At 40.4% G+C, this 20050-nt stretch overlaps 1 protein-coding gene across 2 annotated transcripts; it reads left to right on the forward strand.

The window, feature by feature from the left end:
• Positions 1-745: 745 nt before the first annotated feature.
• Positions 746-19600, forward strand: tasor2 (transcription activation suppressor family member 2). Of its 2 annotated transcripts, none has more exons than XM_079163236.1 (22): positions 746-1234; positions 1535-1683; positions 1976-2071; positions 2159-2231; positions 3870-3961; positions 4049-4186; positions 4346-4479; positions 4570-4586; positions 4841-4940; positions 5058-5152; positions 5288-5394; positions 5763-5835; positions 5970-6041; positions 6160-8313; positions 8724-9477; positions 9675-10128; positions 11618-16054; positions 17240-17362; positions 17986-18139; positions 18232-18337; positions 18563-18744; positions 18932-19600. In XM_079163236.1, the coding sequence occupies exons 1-22, from the start codon at positions 1201-1203 to the stop codon at positions 19027-19029; spliced, it is 9642 nt and encodes a 3213-aa protein (XP_079019362.1). In that variant the 5' UTR covers positions 746-1200; the 3' UTR covers positions 19030-19600. The 2 variants fall into 2 exon arrangements, with proteins under 2 accessions (XP_079019362.1, XP_079019363.1); XM_079163237.1 differs by having other exon boundaries at positions 747-1234; positions 9162-9477.
• Positions 19601-20050: the final 450 nt, after the last annotated feature.

The following is a 20050-nucleotide window of genomic DNA, read 5'->3' on the forward strand; positions in this document are numbered from 1 at the left end:
CACGGGACTCAACCATACACCACAGTGGACAAAAAGGACTAAAACCTTTTATAAGTTGCGTAAAGCTGCAAAGAGATTGATAATATGGGGGCTACCTGGTTTTCACTTGGTTTGGCGATAGTAAACCATTTCATATTACACAATGATTTATGGCCAACATTAAAAACATTGTTTAATGGCGTTTTAAAGGGCATTAACTTCGGGTGACCATTTTCCACTGCACATTCTTCATGTAGGTGTACTATTGTATATTCTAGCGGAACATGATAAACATCTATGTAAGCGCTAAAACAAGTAGGCCTATAGCATTATAATAATTTTAATCGCGGTGAAAACTGGGACATTTTGGTGTTTTATTTGGGACATCAGGTAACCGAACTTTAACCTCAAATCAAGTTAGTGAGCCCTTGTTAACAAACAGCGGCAGAATGGTCTTTAATCCAAACTCTGTATGGTTTCTTTTCACAAATACTTACATTATTATATCGGCAGAAATTAAAGTAAAAGTTTGGTGCTGCCTCAATGTGAGTGAGTGTTTTAACAGTTAGCACTGATCCCAACTTCCTCCTCGAGCTCTAGAGTTACACCTAAAAACAATGTGCATAGCCTGTAATTATTATACAATCCAAATGATAACCTTACACTGCCAGGCTGTTAACGTAACGGGTAGAAACGCGGGTTTTGTCAATATCGGTTCGTTTCATAGCTAGCAATCATTAATTATTCACTGAATAGAGGACAACACACACACACACACACACACACACACACACAGAGAGGAGAAGAGAACCGCAGGCGCAGACTAGCTCCACCAACACGATCAGTGTGGTGTAGACTTTCAAGATGGAGGTTTCTCCTCGATAGGTTTCTGTTTCTATTTCGAAACGGACTATACTGCGCTGATCACCCCTGTGAGAAGACCGAGGATCTGTTTTAACTGAAAAGAATGTATTCCCCAAAATGAGCGGATTTAACTGGACGTTTTTCCTCCTACGTGTTCGGACGGGTGCATATTTTCTGTAACTTCCTGGTTGTCGCATTAATATGTCAGTTGAAACTGCGGCGAAAGCTCAAGTTACTTTGGACGGTTCTCCCGTTTACAGCACCACACGGGACTTCATATTTATATTGTAATGTTTAAGAACAACTGTTTTCACCGAAGGGCAAAACGAGAACGACAGATGTCATAAGTATTCAGCAATGGAAAGTGGGAATGGAGGTGCCTCGAGTAAAGGTGACGAGCTTCTTTTTTTGTCTGCTCTTTTGTTTTTTTCCCTCTCCTCCTCGTGTAACGTAACTTTCAACAAGAAATGTGGATCGAATATGTATTTCCACGTGAAGTATTTGTGAGATATCCACCTCCTGTTCTCGTGTGATTAGCCTTAAAGAAAATGACGCGTGGATAACGTGTCGTGTCTCACAGTACAAAAAGTCCCAGCCCTGTGAAACTTTTTCCTCGTGGAACAATTTGCTGTAATTTCTCTCGTGTCGCTTGCATGTCATACTAACGATTGCACTTTTTGTGTACTTCTAGGTGTTTTAGTACCTGTCTCAGAACGGTCTGACGTCTTTCAAAGCAGTATTTTGGCCCCACTTAAAAGTGCGTACTTGTACGAGGAGTCGAGACGGTCTTTCAGGTATAAGTCCGCTGTGCTGGTAAAAAACACAGCACTGGAAGAAAAGGTCAGTGCAAATCTTTAGCCATTAAATATTAAGCTACGTGTAATGGCTAACCTTAAATATGTTTAATCATTAGTGGCACAGGGTTTGATGTCATAGATATCCTTTTTTTGGTGTAAATATTCCCATTTGATTCATTTATATTCATTTGTATATTATATCCTTTATGTTAAAGAAACATTGTAAAGAAATGGTGGAACTGCTCTTAAATGCCGCAAGAGGAACCTCAAACATGTCCTGTAAATGACATTTTCCAGCTTTCAAACTCATTTCTTCTTCCTTCTTTTCACACCAGTACAATGCTTTCCGTGAAAAGAGACGAGAAGTAGGCTATTCAGAGGAGGAGCTGAAGGAATCTTATGGCTTTTTGCTGTTTGAGGATATCAACCAGGTAAAACGCTGGCACGTCTGAGAAAAGTCATGCTCAAACAAATCCCAGTGGTTATGCTCACATCGCTATATTTGTGTCCGTTTGAAGGCAAATGCACTGAGTGAAACTGGTGTGCTCACTGGAAACGGCACATGTACGACTCTGGGAGATCCCTCGAAAGGTAAATATTGTTGATTTTATGTTTTTCCTCCTCTCACACGGCCGCTGTGTCGACCAGTAGTGAGGTCACAGCGACATGTTGGCACCACCACCAACCTACAGGTCACATTACTATGCAGAGAACATCCACGTAAACACTTGGAAACAAAAACTGTTGTAAAATACAACATGCATTTACGTACTAGTCACTTGACTAAAACGGAAAGAATTACAATGAGCCGTTTATTTAAAGTTATTACCTTTTGTTCATGCATGCAGCCCGTCCAAAGTGCAACGTAGATCGAGCTAAAGAAAGGTCCATGTTGAGAGTTTGGCTGACTCCTGCCTTTGAAAGTGAAAGCAAGTTTAAAAAGCTGTGTGAATGTATACAAATGAAAGTGGAAGACTTTCTGCCGTGAAACAGAAACTAAATGTTGGCCCACGGGATATGAATTGTGTTGAAAGCAGAAAGACGGTAAGACACAGCATTTGTTTTCTGTTTCCCAGTAGCTGTTTCTTTGTAACGTGGATCTCATTCAACTGTGACATGAATTCCCATGATGTTTTGCTTTATAACTTCATATTTGAAATGTTTCCTCTCAAATATTTTGTCTATTATCCTTCAAAACACTGTGATAAGTGTGGAAGTTCTGAGGTGTAATCGTTTGGCCAAAGTCCTTGTTTTTCTGTAAATGTTGGTGTGAATCTGCGCACGAGACCAAGAGCTCCACCGTGTCACATGTTGTTGAATGTAGCAGCGTTGCGCGGGGTTAAGTTAGGTTGTGCTTCACATCCATGTCTGTTCTTGCCTGTACTCCGCTTAAGTTCCAGTGCACATTGCAATGCTGCTATCACAGACTTCCTCAAATACCTTCACATAACTGACGCATTTATTTCAAGCGTTACGACTGCGTTGCCCAAGGCCGAAAGAGACATTTTGAAAGGTTACACAGCCTTTTTTTTTCTTTTCTATTATGTCGTAACTTTCTTCACATTGTCAGCAGCACACTGCTAGCAGGGGAGTATAGCAGACACACCAAACCTGTCAAACCAGGTTTTATGTTTGACTCTTTGTTCAGCCACCGACGTTCAGACTTGCAACCTGAGAGAATTTACCTGAATGCGACCTGTTGTCAAGTTTCTTATCTTTGCTCACTATGTGAATGTATTGTAATAAAATCTTCACCAAAATCCTATCATCTGGTGACCATTAGAGGTTCTGCTGGGAGATTGCCCTTTCTCCTTGTGGAATCAATAAAGTTTGATTTGCTGTGTGGAAACTTAAGAATTAACAGTGCGAGTAAAGTTTTCACTGCTTGTCGACTTTCTTTTTTATCTTAAAATCTGTTGTTGGTGAGCGTAAAGAAATGTATGTATTATGTCTTATTAAAAACTGTACAAAGAGCTTAATGTGACATTGCTTTCACCTTTAGCTGCAGTGGGTTCAGGTCACTGGTAATGGTGTGGTGTGTCCTTGACAGCCGTGACTCATTTGCCTTTCCGGGTGTGGCCTTGCGGCTATCAGAGTGGCAGTTTGGAAAGGCACTCTGAAGTTATGAGTTAATTATTCTAGTTTTTTTAATTATATCCTGAAAAAAGAATCTCTTTCGTGGCCATTCCTGTATTTATTTTTAAGTGAAAGTCTTCTGTGTTTACTCAGGTGTTTACATATCAATGTACTCTGACTGTCTGGATCTTAATCGCTGGTATCATGGGAAGTCTGGATACATTGCCATCATCAGGCTGTCAAAGGTATTGAAATAATGAAATTGTGAAACGTTTTTTTCACTAATAGAAAACAATGTATGAACATCATTGTCCTTTTGTTGTTACCAACAGGGTAGAGTTAAACAAGTTTTGGAGAACTACACCCAGAACTTCACTGCGCCCACTGTGGGGTTTGACTGCCATGTGTCCGAACAGCTGCCCTCAGTGTCTCCCAAAACCAGCTCTTTTCTTGCCTTTGAGAGAACTCAGGTATGTAGAGGCATGTAGCGGGTGATGGAAAAACATGCAGTGATAATACTTTGTGTCTTTCCTCTCTGTCTGTGTGTTGACACATCTTTGTGAGCACAATATTGTTGAGTGCCTAAATGCATGGTGCTAAGCGAAATATGTCTTGTTTTGTCCACGCAGTATTACATGTATGAGCTGGTAGATGATGGAAGCAATGTGACAATTCAATCGCCCAGCGCTGCCTATCCTATTGCCATTGTGTCATTTTCATATACGGATACCAAAGCAACGCTTGAAGCACCACAGGAGAAAAGGTACTCACTCCAGCAACTCAAATTGCATTTCATACAAATTGAAAATAGTTGAGTCACGTTGATTAATTGTTTCCTGATTTCTCTTTTCAGTGAGGAGAAAAAACTCGGTAAGTAACATGTAATTAATGGCAAACCTAGTGTTTCTCCATACTTATTGCCGTCAAAAAGAGATACAATAGCACTGCCCTAAAGTAGTTCGGCACAATAAATGGCTCATATACAGCTACTGTCTAAAAATGTATTTGAAATGAATACATAGCAATATTCTAATACAATACTCTTGTACCAATATCCATTGACTGACAAAGGAAAGTTATACATTTATTTTCTTATTTTAAATAATTGTTTTCTTTGCCCCTAGTTCATCAATACTTTCCGTGGAGGGGCCAGCTTCAAATAGGCCCACAGTTCTATGATGTTGGGCTGCGATCTACAGCAGGGGCCTTGATCCCCGCAGTACTGTAAGTTAAGATGTGCACATAGAAAATGCACTCATTTTTTATTCTTCAATGTCTTCAATAATTTAGATTATATAACCTAACCTGTCTGTGCTTTGTCTTGTTTTTCCATTTTTTAAGGCCACCAGTGGTTAAAATAGACCAAGCCATTTCCATGTTCAATCTGCGACAGCTGGTGCCAAGGGCCGTTTTTGAAACCTGCTTTTCTGGTGAAGGTGTGCTGTTAGAAAATAGTTGAAAAAATCAGCCATGTTACACTGGAGTTAAATCTTCAAGGAATGTCTCAACGCAATTCTTTGATTTATTGAACGTTTCATTAATGAATTTTGCTTTTTCTTATGTTTGTTTAGTCTTTCTGGATGGCTTGTACTGCAGTCTGTGTGAGTTGGTTTCTTCTGAGGTGGAAGAAACCCACTCACTCTCTCTACTTCTGCAGGAGATCAAGGAGAAAGATCTTGTGAGTTTCTGTTTTTAATCCTGCCAGAGATTGCAGGGCTTATTCCATAAATTGTAAAAAAAATAATAGTCACAAATATGCATCACAGTTAATTAGAGCCCAAAGTGGTGTTTTATGCGACAGTGAGCAACTTTTAAACTCCATTTAAACTGATATGAAATGCAGAAAACAAGACAAACCCTAACATTTTTACAATTGTTACAAGCAAATGATTGGTGTTTTTATCAAAGAATGACAAACTATGAATTGATTTTTGAAATTGGTCATAATTTTCTCTGTCGATTGTTCTGCATTATGATTTTGTACAATTTTACTTGCTATCCAACATCCAAAAACTCTACCTGACAAACATGCTCATTCACGCACAGGCTCTCACTATTCAGCTGAATGATGGTGGTTTTCTTATCCTGTTGCACTCCACCCATTTCCTCACATATGATGGTAAGATATGAAAAGGATGACAGAGCACTATGCTGTCAATCTCAGAACAAAACCTGTTGATTTCTATCATATTTAACAACCATGATTCAAGTTCATATTAGATGCATACAGTATCTTTGTTTTGTTTTCTTCAGATACTGGGTCCAGTGTGACTGATGTCCTGCAAGGCATGTTTGTGTTTCCAAACTCACAAGTCATACAGAGAGGTGATTACAGCATATGTTTAACAGTGGATGTTTTCATTCGATATGTTGATATTTTATGAATACAAAGCAAAGATTTAACAGTTACACTTTCTTGATTTTTTTTTTTTTTTTTTCACAGACACTAAATTTCGGGAGAAAAAGCTTGCCATCTCATCTGAAATCCTGCATGTTCTACCAGTGCTAAGTTATGCAGAGGGTGAGGTTGAGAAAACAACTATTGACCCAAGTGAAGAGCTCTGTGAAGTCTTGGCGCAGCATATGCAGACTTACACAGCACTGATAAATCCTGGGTTGGCATCAAGTCCCACGAGGGAAGTCAGCATCTTTCCTGATCAGTATGATGTACCAGATGCCCACAAGCACCTCTACTCATCTCCGGAGTGGACCAACAAGGCATGGCAAAGCTTCAGGTCATACCTGAGCAAACCAGAGTCTTTTCAACTGCCACTGTCCAAGGCTTCAGAAATCCTGGCGGCTGGACAAGAGGAGAGAATGGAAGACCTTGATGATGATGTCTACATCTGTCTGTCATCTCCTGAAGGGCCACCAGACAAATCTGTTGACATAGAGTCAGAAGACCAGTTGACAGGCCAGAGATCTCCTGTAAACAGTGAAACACCTGCGGACACTTGTATAACAAATGTGGGATCAGAAGTTGATTTAAAAACTGTGCCTCAAAATGTTGTACCAGATGATGTGCAAGCTGGAGAGGCCACCAAAGACACGGGCAAATCTAATCTGAGTGTGCTGATCAAAGCTGCTGACATGGGGGCAAAAAATCTCCTGACTCCTTCGACATCAGATGACCTTCCTGCAGAGCTGATTGTCAGCATCACTTCGGCAGAGCAAACTGTCACTGATGAGGGTTTAAGTATGATCAGTACTGTGTCTGCCACAAAGCATAATGACTTTCAGCTTTCTGGTTTTTCAACAGACAAATTACAAACGGAAGGAGCAAACTATCTGCATGATGAGAGTGTTACAACCAAAAAGGTTTTGGACTGCCCTGAGGTCACAAATCTCACAAAAACGAAACGGAAGAAACTACGCAGGGGACATTACAAAAGTCGGAAAAAGGTATCTAAAGCTTGCATTAAAACTCGCAGTTTAAAAATACCAGTGGAGGATGACAACTTGAGTCAGAAGGAATACCAGGCAAAGGAATCATCAGGCCATCCACAGTTACGTCATCCTTCAAATAGTGATCGGAGGAAAGTAAAAATGCGAAAGTGCAAACTATCATCAAAAACTGAAAAGGTGAACTACGCTTCTGTCGGATTAGCAGTACCAGAGGAGGAAAAAACAGACCCTGGACAGCAGAGCTTGGAAAGCACCATTTTTATGGACTTTGAAGCTAGTCCTCTGAGAAAGAAAACTGAGCGCTGGGACTTAAAGCCGGTCATCAGCGAATGTGGAAGAATCTTGGTTCCTCATGGCTCTGTAGATTTTTCTGATCAGATTAAGTCTTTAAAGGAGGGATTTCAATCTACAAAAGATGAAAAGTGTCCTGAAAAAATGTTGGTGGATACCTCTGTGAATGCTCATGACTCGGACAAAATGGTGCAAGAGTCCAGTTCCACTCCGGAGACGGCAGTGGGCGAAACAGAGGCCACAACATCCAAGGATGGAAGGAACCATCTTCAACATGTCAGTGATGTTAATCCTGAACACAGTATTTTAGGACCGTCAGATGATTGCAGTGGTTCATTGACTCTGAATTCAGAGAGTGGTGAGCATTTTTCAAAGACTGATGGAACAGCAACTCCTCTCTCAGAAACAGTTGAAGGAAAACGCACTGATACCCTCTCCCCAGGAAAGATTGCCAAAAAGGGTGAATTTCTGTTGAGTAAATTAAAATCAGTTCTTCTACGAGGAAAGAGAAAAATTGATCTCCTTGTGTCAAAGGAAACGACGGCAGATACTGCCCAATGCACGGATCCCTGTTTGAAGAAGGGCAAAGTTGACTCGCACTCTGGGAACCTGAAGACTAATTGTGCAATTACAAGTGTCCAGGACACCAACGTGTGTGTCAAGGAAGTTTCAAAGATGCTGTCAGTTGACCCTATTTTTGCATATGCATTAGGTCTGACCCCTAAAGAGACGACAGATAAGATACAGAAAACTGATGGTCGGGATACTCAACCAGAGCAAACCATTTTAGACAAACAACCTCAAATCCTACGCAGACCTTCACCAATCTTTGCGCGAAGGGGAAGGATTAAAACGCTCAAAAAGCATCAAGGCATCTCTACAGAATATGTTAAAAAGAAATGTAAGTCATATTTATTAAATTTTGCATGGTTGTTTTGCATGGTTTGTAACATCTCCTCAGTATTGAGCATGACATCAAAACTAACTGACACCTTTCTTGGATCTGTCGCCTCTGCATCTGTCCTTAGCATGCTATCGCTGCGCTTTGCTAAGTCTTTGCTAAGTCTTTGCTAGTTCTTCATTTGATTTTGGTCTTCTCTTGCTTGTACTGCATTTTGTCTATCTTATGCATCTGCCCCCAAATGTGGTGTTGTTGGCTTTTTAAACCAATCCCTTTGTTTGAAACAATGACGTAGTTTACACGTTGGTGACCGGTTTTCTAATGGTAATACATTAGTATATTTCAAATGCTTTCAATGTGCTACTTTTTCATTCTGTTACTCTTTTCTCTCCTCTGTTTTGTCTTCACAGGGTGGTTGCATTTTCAAACCCCAGCTTGTTATGCCAGTGAAAAACTCAAATTGAAAGAGTGTACTAGGGATAATTCTGTCAGGAAGACTGTTAAGGACAAAGTTAACAGTGCTTGCTCATCTACAGATGCTTTGAGCTTACTTGCTGACTTGGCACTCAGTGCCAGTAATGACCAGGTTCCACCACAACCTGACCCAGCACTTGAGAGAAAAACTGAGACAAGTTTGAAGAACTGTGACCTTTCGAAAGATCTTACCAGTCCTGAGCAAGAGTCAGTTCTTCATTCTCTGCTTAGACAGCCTGCTGCTAGATCCATGCAGCCTCTTGAGTCTACTTCACCAAACCCTCTTGTGGAAGGCAGTGAATGGGTTGATTTGGTATCTAAAGAACATGCTTACTCATTGCCCCCGTCTTCCTCTCTACTGTTGGGTTTGCCAGGTACACCTTTCCCGGTATCCCCTTTAAGTGGTTCTACCAGACTGCTGCGACATCACCAGACAATGTATGGCAATGGAATTAAAACACTACACCCCTCTGTTGGCCAGGAAGACAGTAGTGAACAAAACCACAGGACTCCAGAATACCTGAAAAAACACATGGTGCGAAGAAGAAAGTTCAGACAGTCCCGCACCTTTGTTGACAAGGATGGATCTATCCAAGTCACAAAGCAATGGAAAGAAGACTATGACTTTAATCTAGACAGCAAGTTTACAAATGACTCAAAGGATAGAACCATCGTCCGAGCCTTACATGGGTATGTACATTTTATTCCTTATTTATCCAAGAAATATAACATAATAGTAAAAAAATTAATTTTAGACTTCACATAATTTCAGTGTTGTACTTTTGTATCTAGTTGACAAAAATGGGAATATGTGGTAAAGTGGACTTTTAGTTCAGATGTGATTCAACTGAAAGAGCTAATTTTTGTACATTTCACATCTTCGATAGCCCATGGGATTTCTCCCTGCAAGACACCAATGAAGAAGTGCGGCTCATCGTCCACATGTGGATAGGTCTGTTCTACAGCCGGTCAACAGACAGGTTCTTTAATGTTGACTCATACCCATGTTCAGAAGAGAGTGATTCTTTGGAGATCTCCAGTGGAATGCTATCTGCTCCAGCACAGTCTGAGCTCAAGGCCAATTCATTTGCTCCTTTTCCGAGTATTACAGACACTTTGATTTCAAAAGCTTTGGACTTCAGCAAAAAAGATGACTCTATGTTGGACCAAGGATTAGGGATTTTGGACTTGTCACTGAGAAACTCCAATGCCAAGATTGTCAGTCCAGATCCACAAGTCAACAGAAAAGAGACTTCTGTGTCCATTGATCGGAAAGAAGCAAGTGAAACATTAAACACCCTCGAGTCATCCGTGGGACCACAGGAGGCAATCGCAAAACAGGTTGGGTTCTAATGTTCATGTTACATTAAAGACAAACTATTATGTATTTGTTTTTGTCATGATTTTGAGATGGTATTGACGATTATAGATCAATAAATGATCAATTAGTTTGCTTGCCATGCAGTAATAAACATTCAATCATTTACATAATTAAGGGGCTACGAATAGAGAACTATTAAAGATATTAGGGTCAGATGGATTGGAAAATACACTGTTTTTCTGGCAGAGTGCTATGGCATCTGAATGGCAGTCACAAGCTCCCTCTGCAAATCTGCTCAGACCTTTTGGCCATAGCTCTTAACAGTTGTCTCTGCAATGGAGACTTTGAACAGGGCTCTCTCAGACCTCATGTCCCTTGGGATGCTGAAAAAAAAAGTTCAATTCACCACCACAGAAATGTGCCCAACTGCGTATAGTCCACTAAAGGTGAAATTCTACATACTAATTGCTGGTTTCAGTGGTTAGTGATCAACTAGACAAGACCTTTGCTTGCTGCCCAAACTAACAATGTTCTAGACCATTCCTTTCCTTGTGGTTGGTGACCCCTGAACAGAAAAGGCCCTGCCTTTTTTTTGGCTCAGGCTAGCATAGTTGCATTGGGCCAGGCCCAGCTGACAGGCAATACTGTAAAAACTTCCCTCTGAGGCTTGGCTTCAAGAAGCAGCCCCATTTTCCATATTCCGGATAAGGTGGCTATGTCCTGTTTTGGACTTCTCATAAGGGGGTTCATACCACTCCTTTTCTGGCCTATAGATATTGATCAATTGGCAATGGGAGAGCCTACCAAGAACTATTGTCCATGACAACACAGCTCCCATGCAAACTCCTCAATCATCAATGCATACTCCTGGTTGAGCAGAAATAGATTATCTGCAGTTGACCTAAGGGTGAGCTTCAGAGATGGCCAATCACATCTTCCTTTAACCTTCCCTAATGGGCAGTCTAATGGATGTCCATCCCACCTTCTAAAGTTTGCAGTAGCAGTGTCTTAACATGTCCGTTTTGTGACGCACTCTGGTGATGCACACATTTACCATATGGACTGTGCATACCATGCTGCTGATGTACTGTATGATTGCTACAGGGATTTAATCAACTGACAGGGGATGCCTTTATACATCCTATTTATTGTATTATGGCTCTGTGTGATTGCTGGACATAAAATGGATAAGAGGACAGAAAAGCAGGGAAATTGAATGCCAAAATGGTACTTATGACTGATGCACCCGCATGTCAGACGGCAACTATCTTCTTAAAGGACTTCTTCACCATAAATTTGCCATTTGTATATCAAATGATAATTTTAATGGTGAAGTATACCTTTAATATCTAAATTAATACAATGCATTTGTGGTTACCTTTCTAATTGTGATTTACAGTATTCAACCTTAAAAAAATCACTGAGAGAAACACCAGTCATGGTTTTTAGTGAACAAAAGATATTTGTACTTGATATAATTCTTATTCTGTTTTATTTTTATGCTTTCAGCGTTCCAAAGCGATGGTACACTCCAGAGAGATCATTAATGAGATGAATGAAGTCAGAAGTGCCGATGAAAATAAGAGGACTTGTACCCCATTGCAAAAAGCTGGGAGTCTGGAGCACACCAATGTACCATCTTGTAAAGGTGATGGAACAATCATTTCTGTACGAGAAGAAATGGAAAGGGTATCCGTTCAGCCAGAAAATAATCAAACGGCTTCAGGAATTAGCCTTGTGTTACATGGATGCAACAATAAGAAGACGGATATAAAGGATGGAATAGAAAATTCAGAAGCTACAGAGATGAGTTCAGTCCAAAAACATGGAATGGATTCATCCAAATCTGTGACAGACAAAGAGGTAGACTCCAACAGAGAAGTATGTGATGTGCTTCATACGGTTGAGCGTGATGAAAATGAAACCAAAGATGGGGAAAACTGGAAAGTGAAAGAAAAGCCATACCAAGAAGGCAATGTAGAACCTTCTCCAAAAGGGATTCATACAAATGAAGATCCAACAAATGACGAATTGGGTATAGTGTGCAATGCAAATAGTTTGGAAAATGAGAAGCAGTTACCTACAGAAGAGCCGAAAGCAGTTTCATTAGTCCAAAAACATGGAAGGGATTCATCCAAATCTGTGACAGATGAAGAGGTAGACTCCAACAGAGAAGCGGGTGATGTGCTTCATACAGTTGAGCATGATGAAACTCAATCCCATGATGGGGAAAACTGGAAAGTGACAGAAAAGCCATACCAAGAAGGCAATGTAGAACCTTCTCCAAAAGGGATTCATACAAATGAAGATCCAACAAATGACGAATTGGGTATAGTGTGTGATGGAAATGGTTTGGAAAATGAGAAGCAGTTACCTACAGAAGAGCCGAAAGCAGTTTCATTAGTCCAAAAACATGGAAGGGATTCATCCAAATCTGTGACAGATGAAGAGGTAGACTCCAACAGAGAAGCAGGTGATGTGCTTCATACAGTTGAGCATGAGGAAACTGAATCCCATGATGGGGAAAACTGGAAAGTGACAGAAAAGCCATACCAAGAAAGCAATGTAGAACCTTCTCCAAAAGGGATTCATACAAATGAAGATCCAACAAATAACGAATTGGGTATAGTGTGTAATGGAAATAGTTTGGAAAATGAGAAGCAGTTACCTACAGAAGAGCCGAAAGCAGTTGCATTAGTCCAAAAACATGGAAGGGATTCATCCAAATCTGTGACAGATAAAGAGGTAGACTCCAACAGAGAAGCAGGTGATGTGCTTCATACAGTTGAGCATGAGGAAACTGAATCCAAAGATGGGGAAAACTGGAAAGTGAAAGAAAAGCCATACCAAGAAGGCAATGTAGAACCTTCTCCAAAAGGGAGTCCTACAAATGAGGATCCAAGAAACGAAGAATTGGGTATAGTGTGCAATGGAAATGGTTTGGAAAATGAGAAGCAGTTACCTCCAGAGGAGACGAAAGCAGTTTCAGCAGGCAAGGCTGAAAATGTGAATGAAGATGTGGATTGTTGTTCAGGGCACGAAGGTAAAGGGATGGAAGATGAAGATCACATTGTAAAAGAAGACGGACTTGATGAGAAAGACGGTTGGATTTCACCTGTGGACACTGACAGTGAATTAAGTGATGAACCAGTACCTATATGTGATAGCCCAGACTCTGTAAAGACAGATTGCATCACAGAGAGTAATCCAGAACCACCATTGGATGAGCAACCACCCCAAGCTGACAAAAAAGAAGATCCCTGCCATGATTTGCAGTTGAGAAAGCTGTGTGCAAATGGCAGTGTGTTGACAGATGAACCTGCCATTTCAGGAAAGTGTACTCGTGCTCCATCAGAAATGGATCCTTTTTCTGATGAACCTGCTGTTGAGATTTGTTTGACAGATAAGGTACATTATCAGAAGCCAGCATTACCCATGTCTGATGATAACAAGTGCAAAGATGGGCCTATTCCCCAGACAAATGACGGTGTTGAAACAGGAAGCCAAAACAAAGTAATGGCAAACTTCCATCGGAGTAGTGATGATCATGAAGATTGGGATACCAAATCAATTAAGGGAGAGCAAGAAGTTAACACAACTGAAAAAGAACTACTTCTTCATCAGACTCATTCCCCTCAGTGCGAAGCTGAAGTGGAACTGACTAAAGAAATGGATCTCAAACAGATCGACAAAACAAATGAGGCATTGGAAAAGATCCATAGTCAGGTTGTAATTCCATTTATTGGAATAGACACCTCTGGGGAGGGTAAAGTACAACCACATGATTCATACTCACAAGGCAAGGTTGAAGAAGTTGTTCAAGGCCAGGAAGAAATACCATTCATCAGTGAAACTACCTACCCTGAAACGGTCCTACCCACAGAAGTATGCAGTGCATCTCAAATGGACACTCAGAAGGCAGAACTGTCTGCTGGCAAAATATCACTTATTGATGCAAATGATACAAACCATCTGGGAGGTGAGTCTGACGACCGATGCTCCACCCCTACTATGGATGAGAAACCATATGAGTACATAACTTCCTCTGGCCCGAGAAGTACTAGTGTTTCTGCCTTTAGCAGTAGTGAAACCTCCAAAAACACGACTCAGAAACATCTTAGCAGAGGCTCAACATCTATTAAAGATGAGATGCCTCACAGGTCTACAGTTAACTGTGATGCCAAACCTCACCATGGTCCTCATCCTGATGTTGAACTAAGAACTCTAAGAGTTCTACAAAGTATAGACAAGTTCCTCTCCAAATCAAGCCTCGGTGACAAAATCATCCAGATTAAAACAGCTGATATGAAACGCACTCTTGATCAAACCACTAACCCCAGAAGCAAGAACATCACCACTTGCTTTGCCTCAAGCCATACCTCATTTCACTCTAAGGACAAGAAAATGAGCAACACAGCACCAGCTGTGGTGCCAGCCTCTACCTCACAAGGACCGAACACAGAATCAACAGGTCACTTTCTTATATCACCTTTCAAAAGTAAATTAGAGGAAGTACTTGGTGTTAAGTTGCAGCTACAGAAAACGGACTCATCCGTTCATCAACACAATTATGAAAGAACAGATAACATACAGGAAACCTCCCCAGGGCAAGATTATTGTCAAACCTACAGATCCGTTCCGACTATTGAGAGTTTGCAGGCTATTAACCCAAATGTTGACCAAGATGTACACACAAAAACATCACAAACAAATTTAAGTCATGAACCACGTTCATACAGTCAGCGTCCTATCATGGCAGTGAAACCATCTAAGAGTGATGAAAGTCAAGGGGATTACATCTCTAAAAACAGACTAATTGAAAACGCTGTAATGTCACATTTCTCCAAAGATAAACAGATTAAAAACCTCAAAGTTACATACACCATACCCGCTACCATGCTCTCGGTGAAAAACACAGAAAGTCTCAAGAGAACTTCTGAAGGAGTAAATGTTGACAAGCAAGTGGCCAGTGAGGTTTCTTCAAAGAGCAGTTGGTTATCAAATGTTAGTGACCGTAAATCACAAGACATTTCAAAACTCAACAAGATGCCCTCATCCCTCCCTGTGCAGTCTTTCGAATCTGCAAAAAGTTCCCCTAAGCTCGATGATGGAAACCAAGTTTTAGTTAAAATTGAGCAAACAACTAAAAAGAGCATCCAGGTGACTCGGAAAGACTGCTCTGATGCATCAACTTCACATGCAGATTACAACGATCTTTCCTTGGGACCTCAAAGCTCACTCACTTGTACAGTCTATAACAACCCCCGTAAGAGGTCTTCTTCTTTTCTGGAGCAGGTTTCTCAGAGGTGCATACAAGATGACCTTACCGAGGCGTCGATGGAGCAGGAGTGCCTTATCTTCTCAGAAAAAATTAAACATCTTATGAAAAGGAGTAAGAGAGGCCCCATCAGCCAGCAGGTCACACATGACAAACTGAATTTGCCCTGCACCAGTCCTTTGACTGTGCACTTTTGCAGTTTGGAGGAGCAGGACGATTCAGTGGATCACTTGACCACACATTTGGACGCACCGTTACTCGTTGGACAGAAAATCAAGATAGACATGTCTGAGAGGAAAGACCTGGCAGATTCCACAGAGGAAGAAAGGACTTTGCGTCTTCAAAACATTTCTCAAGGAGCAGGGAACCCAATGGAACATGCTGGAGTTTCTGGTGTGACTTCAGAGTGTGCCAGGCTGTACAAGGCAAGGATGAAAGATGTTTGTGCTGTCAAAAAGGTCCCATCTAGACCTAAGCACTTCAGAATGGATAGAGGTTACCCAAAGACTGAACCAGGCAACCATTTTGACTTCTGTGATCAAATGAAGAGAGAGCTGGATAAAAGTTTTCGCAGTAACCTGAATTCAGTTGTGAAGAAATCCTGTAAAACAAAGTACAGATTCTACATATTAGTGACGTCAGATGATGCCTTCTTTGAGGAAACCAAGGTAAGATGACTTTTCAACACCCTTCCAATGCAGTATTTCTATTGACTATGTTTCTTCAAGGATATACCATGAACAACTTGCATTTCTGAACTAGCTAAAGTGATATGCCACCTAAAATGGAGTTGTTGACAATGTTTGACTTCTGTATAGAAGGTGCCAGCACACGTTTGTTTGCTCCTCAATGGAGATCAGAGGTTGCGGTCAGCTTGGATGGAAGTTCGCACAAGTGGAAATTCAAACATTCAAACTATTAAGTCTACCTCTGATGAAGAAGCGATTTCTCTGCTGTTCATCTGAATGATCAGTATGTTCCCACACTTCCTCAAAATGTGGCTTAATGTACTGTGTCTAAATTAGTACTTGCACACTATCCCAGAACTTTCTTGTGTCCTAGCTTACTCTGTGGCTAGCCCAATGCTACACTTACAAAAGTACTGTCACACATTTAGTGAAGATAAAGACCTATTAAAAAACATTAAATAAGGTTAACATTTACACTTTTGGATGTCTACCACGCCTGAACATTCAGTTCACTTTTTCTCACGTTCCCCTCCCAGGGCTCAGCGTATCAGTGGCTGTCGATCAAACACAGACACCAACCCACCCCACTGAGATGAAAAGAAGCATTTGATATTTACCCCAAAACGTATTTCTTGCTTTTTAACAAATAAAGAACTTCTGACAATTTGTCAAAAAAAGTGCCTTCAGCCATACTTGGGTCTGATAGAAATCTGCCTGAAATCTATCCTAACGGCTTTGAATCCAAACTGATCACAGCCTCTGAACTTCATTACGGAGCATCTACGAACATTTCACTGCTCTCTTTCGAGGGTTTTAAAGGGGTTATTATACAAGTCAAAATCGACCAAAAATGATGTCTGGCTATTCTTTCTTAAAAACACATGGGTTCGATTAGTTTGAACTCTATCATGTGGTGCATTCAGTGCGCGAGGTAGACAGCCCACATTAGTGCTGCTTTTTTTTTCACAACCGAATATTCATTATCATATTCGACTATCTGTTTTTATCGCTACATTTATTTTACCAGTTATTGTCGTTTATGCATATGCAATCAAGACATTTTGAAGCAAAACAGGATTAATTGTAATGTTAAAGCAGTGTAAGACTTGCTGATGTAAAATGGCTTTTAACATTTTGGAAATTTCTTTCTTGATTTTCAAAAAGGCACAGTTGGAGGCCGAGGGCCACACTGCTGTACAGCCATCCCAGTTCTTCCTTGATGAGGATAGTTCTTCATCTCTGCTCATCATCCTCAGGAATGAAGACATTGCAGAGCACATTTGTGAGGTAATTGATCAGCTGGTGAAAAAGAACACGACAGGAACAAAAATCTGGCTCCTTTGCGTCCTCCTAGTGCTCCTAATGGCAATTGAAAGGAAAACAACCAATCGGAGCTGAGGAGTCTCTAACGCAGCGGTCATGGCTCAGTTAGCTGCTGGGAATTCTGATTTTAAAAAGTCAAACCAGGCAGCGCTGATCAAATATGAATCAACATTCTGTTACTGCATCGCCCATATCTGGCCTGCAATGTTTTCAGAAACATTTTATTGTACTGTTAACTGTAGAAGGAGAAAGTTTATGACCCGGTCTTCATATTACCAGAGCCGGAGCAAACTTTCTAATTTTACTGCTAAATAGTACGCTAAAATATCTTTCTGAAAACATTTGAGGCAAAAAATAGGCAATACGGTAAAATAACCTTAATTCATATTGATCAACGCTGCGCTTTTTACTTCTTCTGGTGTGGTGGAATCCTGCAAACGCTATGTTGAGCACTAGTGGGTGGCAGAGGAGCCAGATAATCTGTCTCATGTACTACTTCTGTCAGGATATAGTGATACTTTGAGCAAATATGATGAAATTATTTTTTTTAATAAAAGTTACCAATTGACTGCTTTCTGCTATCTCAGGTCCCACATTTGGTCAAGTTGAAGACGTCACCAGGTGTGCAGTTTGCTGGAATTGACGAACCAGATGATGTTGTGAACCTCACCCATCAGGAGCTCTTCACGAGGGGCGGCTTCATAATGTTCGACAGCGCAGCGCTGGAGCACCTCAACCTTTGTATGTGCACTTTTTACTGAATACCAACTTTTAGATTTTGTCATTCAAGCAGCCAGTCAAACACATGATATACATTTTCTATGAATTTTAAGGCAACATGAAAGAAATGGCAGAAATCTTGCAAGAGCGTAGCAGAACGGGGAGGTGGAAATGGATGATGCACTACAGAGACAGCCGCCGGCTGAAAGAAAATGCGAGGTAGGGGTTAACTTTGGAAAAGTAACTACAAAAAACTCTTGTTTCTCACTTCCCTATATAACAGGTTACAGGTGTTGTAGGTCTTTTTTTACTGACTGGCTCTTGGCATCCACAACAGTGTTTTTCCATATATTCTCTTCTATGTTTGAATTCATATCTCTTTCACAGATTGTCCTTATATTTTGTGTTTGCATGTCTGAACATTGTGTCTCTTCTCACATCCAGGTTAAGTAAAGAGGCAAAAGACAAGAAGCTCTTCCTAAACTTTTGCGAAGAAGCTGGAATATTGGAGGTCTTGCCTTATCATGAGTGTGACCTCATGTCGAGAGACCTGCCCGACTATCTCACATGTTTGGTCCGTTTGCAGGTCCAGAATATATCGGCCCGTTACCCTATTTTTATTACCGGTGAGACACTAATGCACAAATACATTAACTGTACATTTACACTCATTGAGTCTCACGATATTGTGGTTTTATTTTGAAGGTGTCTGGTCCATTTACATGTCGGACTTGTGTGCTTGTCAATTAATGTGCATTGACCCTCTTAAATACAATGAACATAAGTATTGACATGTTTTTCTTACTCTTACAGATACAACAACAGACAGCGCATTTGGAAAGAATGGAATTTTGACGATGACCCTCCAATCTTTCCTCACGAGCTCTCCAAGCGAAACATTTACAGCCTGACCTGGAAAAAGTCAGATAACACACAAACTGTGAAAGAACGCAACAATAAAAAACACTGCTGGATGTGAGGAGAAACCTGCAACCTACCATTTTATGGTGATTTCAAACATACTACATTATATGGAGCAATAATTATTGATTTAAGATTTGACATGTTCTTTTGTTTCATTTGTCCACTAAGTTATCATTCAGTTAATAGTTAGAGTGACAACAATGCCAATATACAAGCAGTTGTACTGTATATACTGTATTCACTTTGTAATATATTTTTTATTGTAAATCGTTTTTTTAACAGTTTATATTTTGTATTCTTTACAATCTTGACTTCTTACATTTGCAGCACAATCATTAGTGTTTGTTTTAGGTAGAGTTTGACATCAAAGCTAAATTAGGCTGTTTTCAAATAGTGTATAATGTATATATTTAAGTATAATACTGTACAGGTTGTTGACAGTTAACCTTAACTACAGTGTTGATCAGGAGCACAACAGTTTAACATTATTACTAAGATATTTGCTATGTTTATATTTCATGACTCCCTACAGAGCTATTTGACTGAGAATAAAGACATTTCCTTAATCGTTTTGCCTTAAAATAAAATCACCCACACACAACAAATCACCTGACCACACACAGACCATCCCAACAGGTAAAAAGGCATGTGACCATGTTAAGAGTGGAAGGATGAAGTGGCCAGTGCTTCAAAACAGCAAATTAACTGTCTTTAAGATGTGTGTATGTAAATGAATACACTCAAACACACAGGTTTATCCAGAAGAAGGCCTCACTTAGGATACAAATCTCTTCAACGGGAGTGTTCTGGACAAGACAGCAGCTGCACGTCATACAGAAGGTTGCAAAACCTTAAAGGTCATAATGCTATAACGAATTCCATAAAATTGGATGAACAGATAGGATCAGAAGGATAAAGTACAACTGATAAAACTAGAAAGGTGCAATCAGTTGAGTGCAGACCCCCGCAGGGTGTGTCTGCAACCACCATTGCTGTAATGTTTGATAG

This window comes from Pholis gunnellus (assembly GCF_910591455.1).
Source record: "Pholis gunnellus genome assembly, chromosome: 7".
NCBI classification, from domain to species: Eukaryota; Metazoa; Chordata; class Actinopteri; order Perciformes; family Pholidae; genus Pholis; species Pholis gunnellus.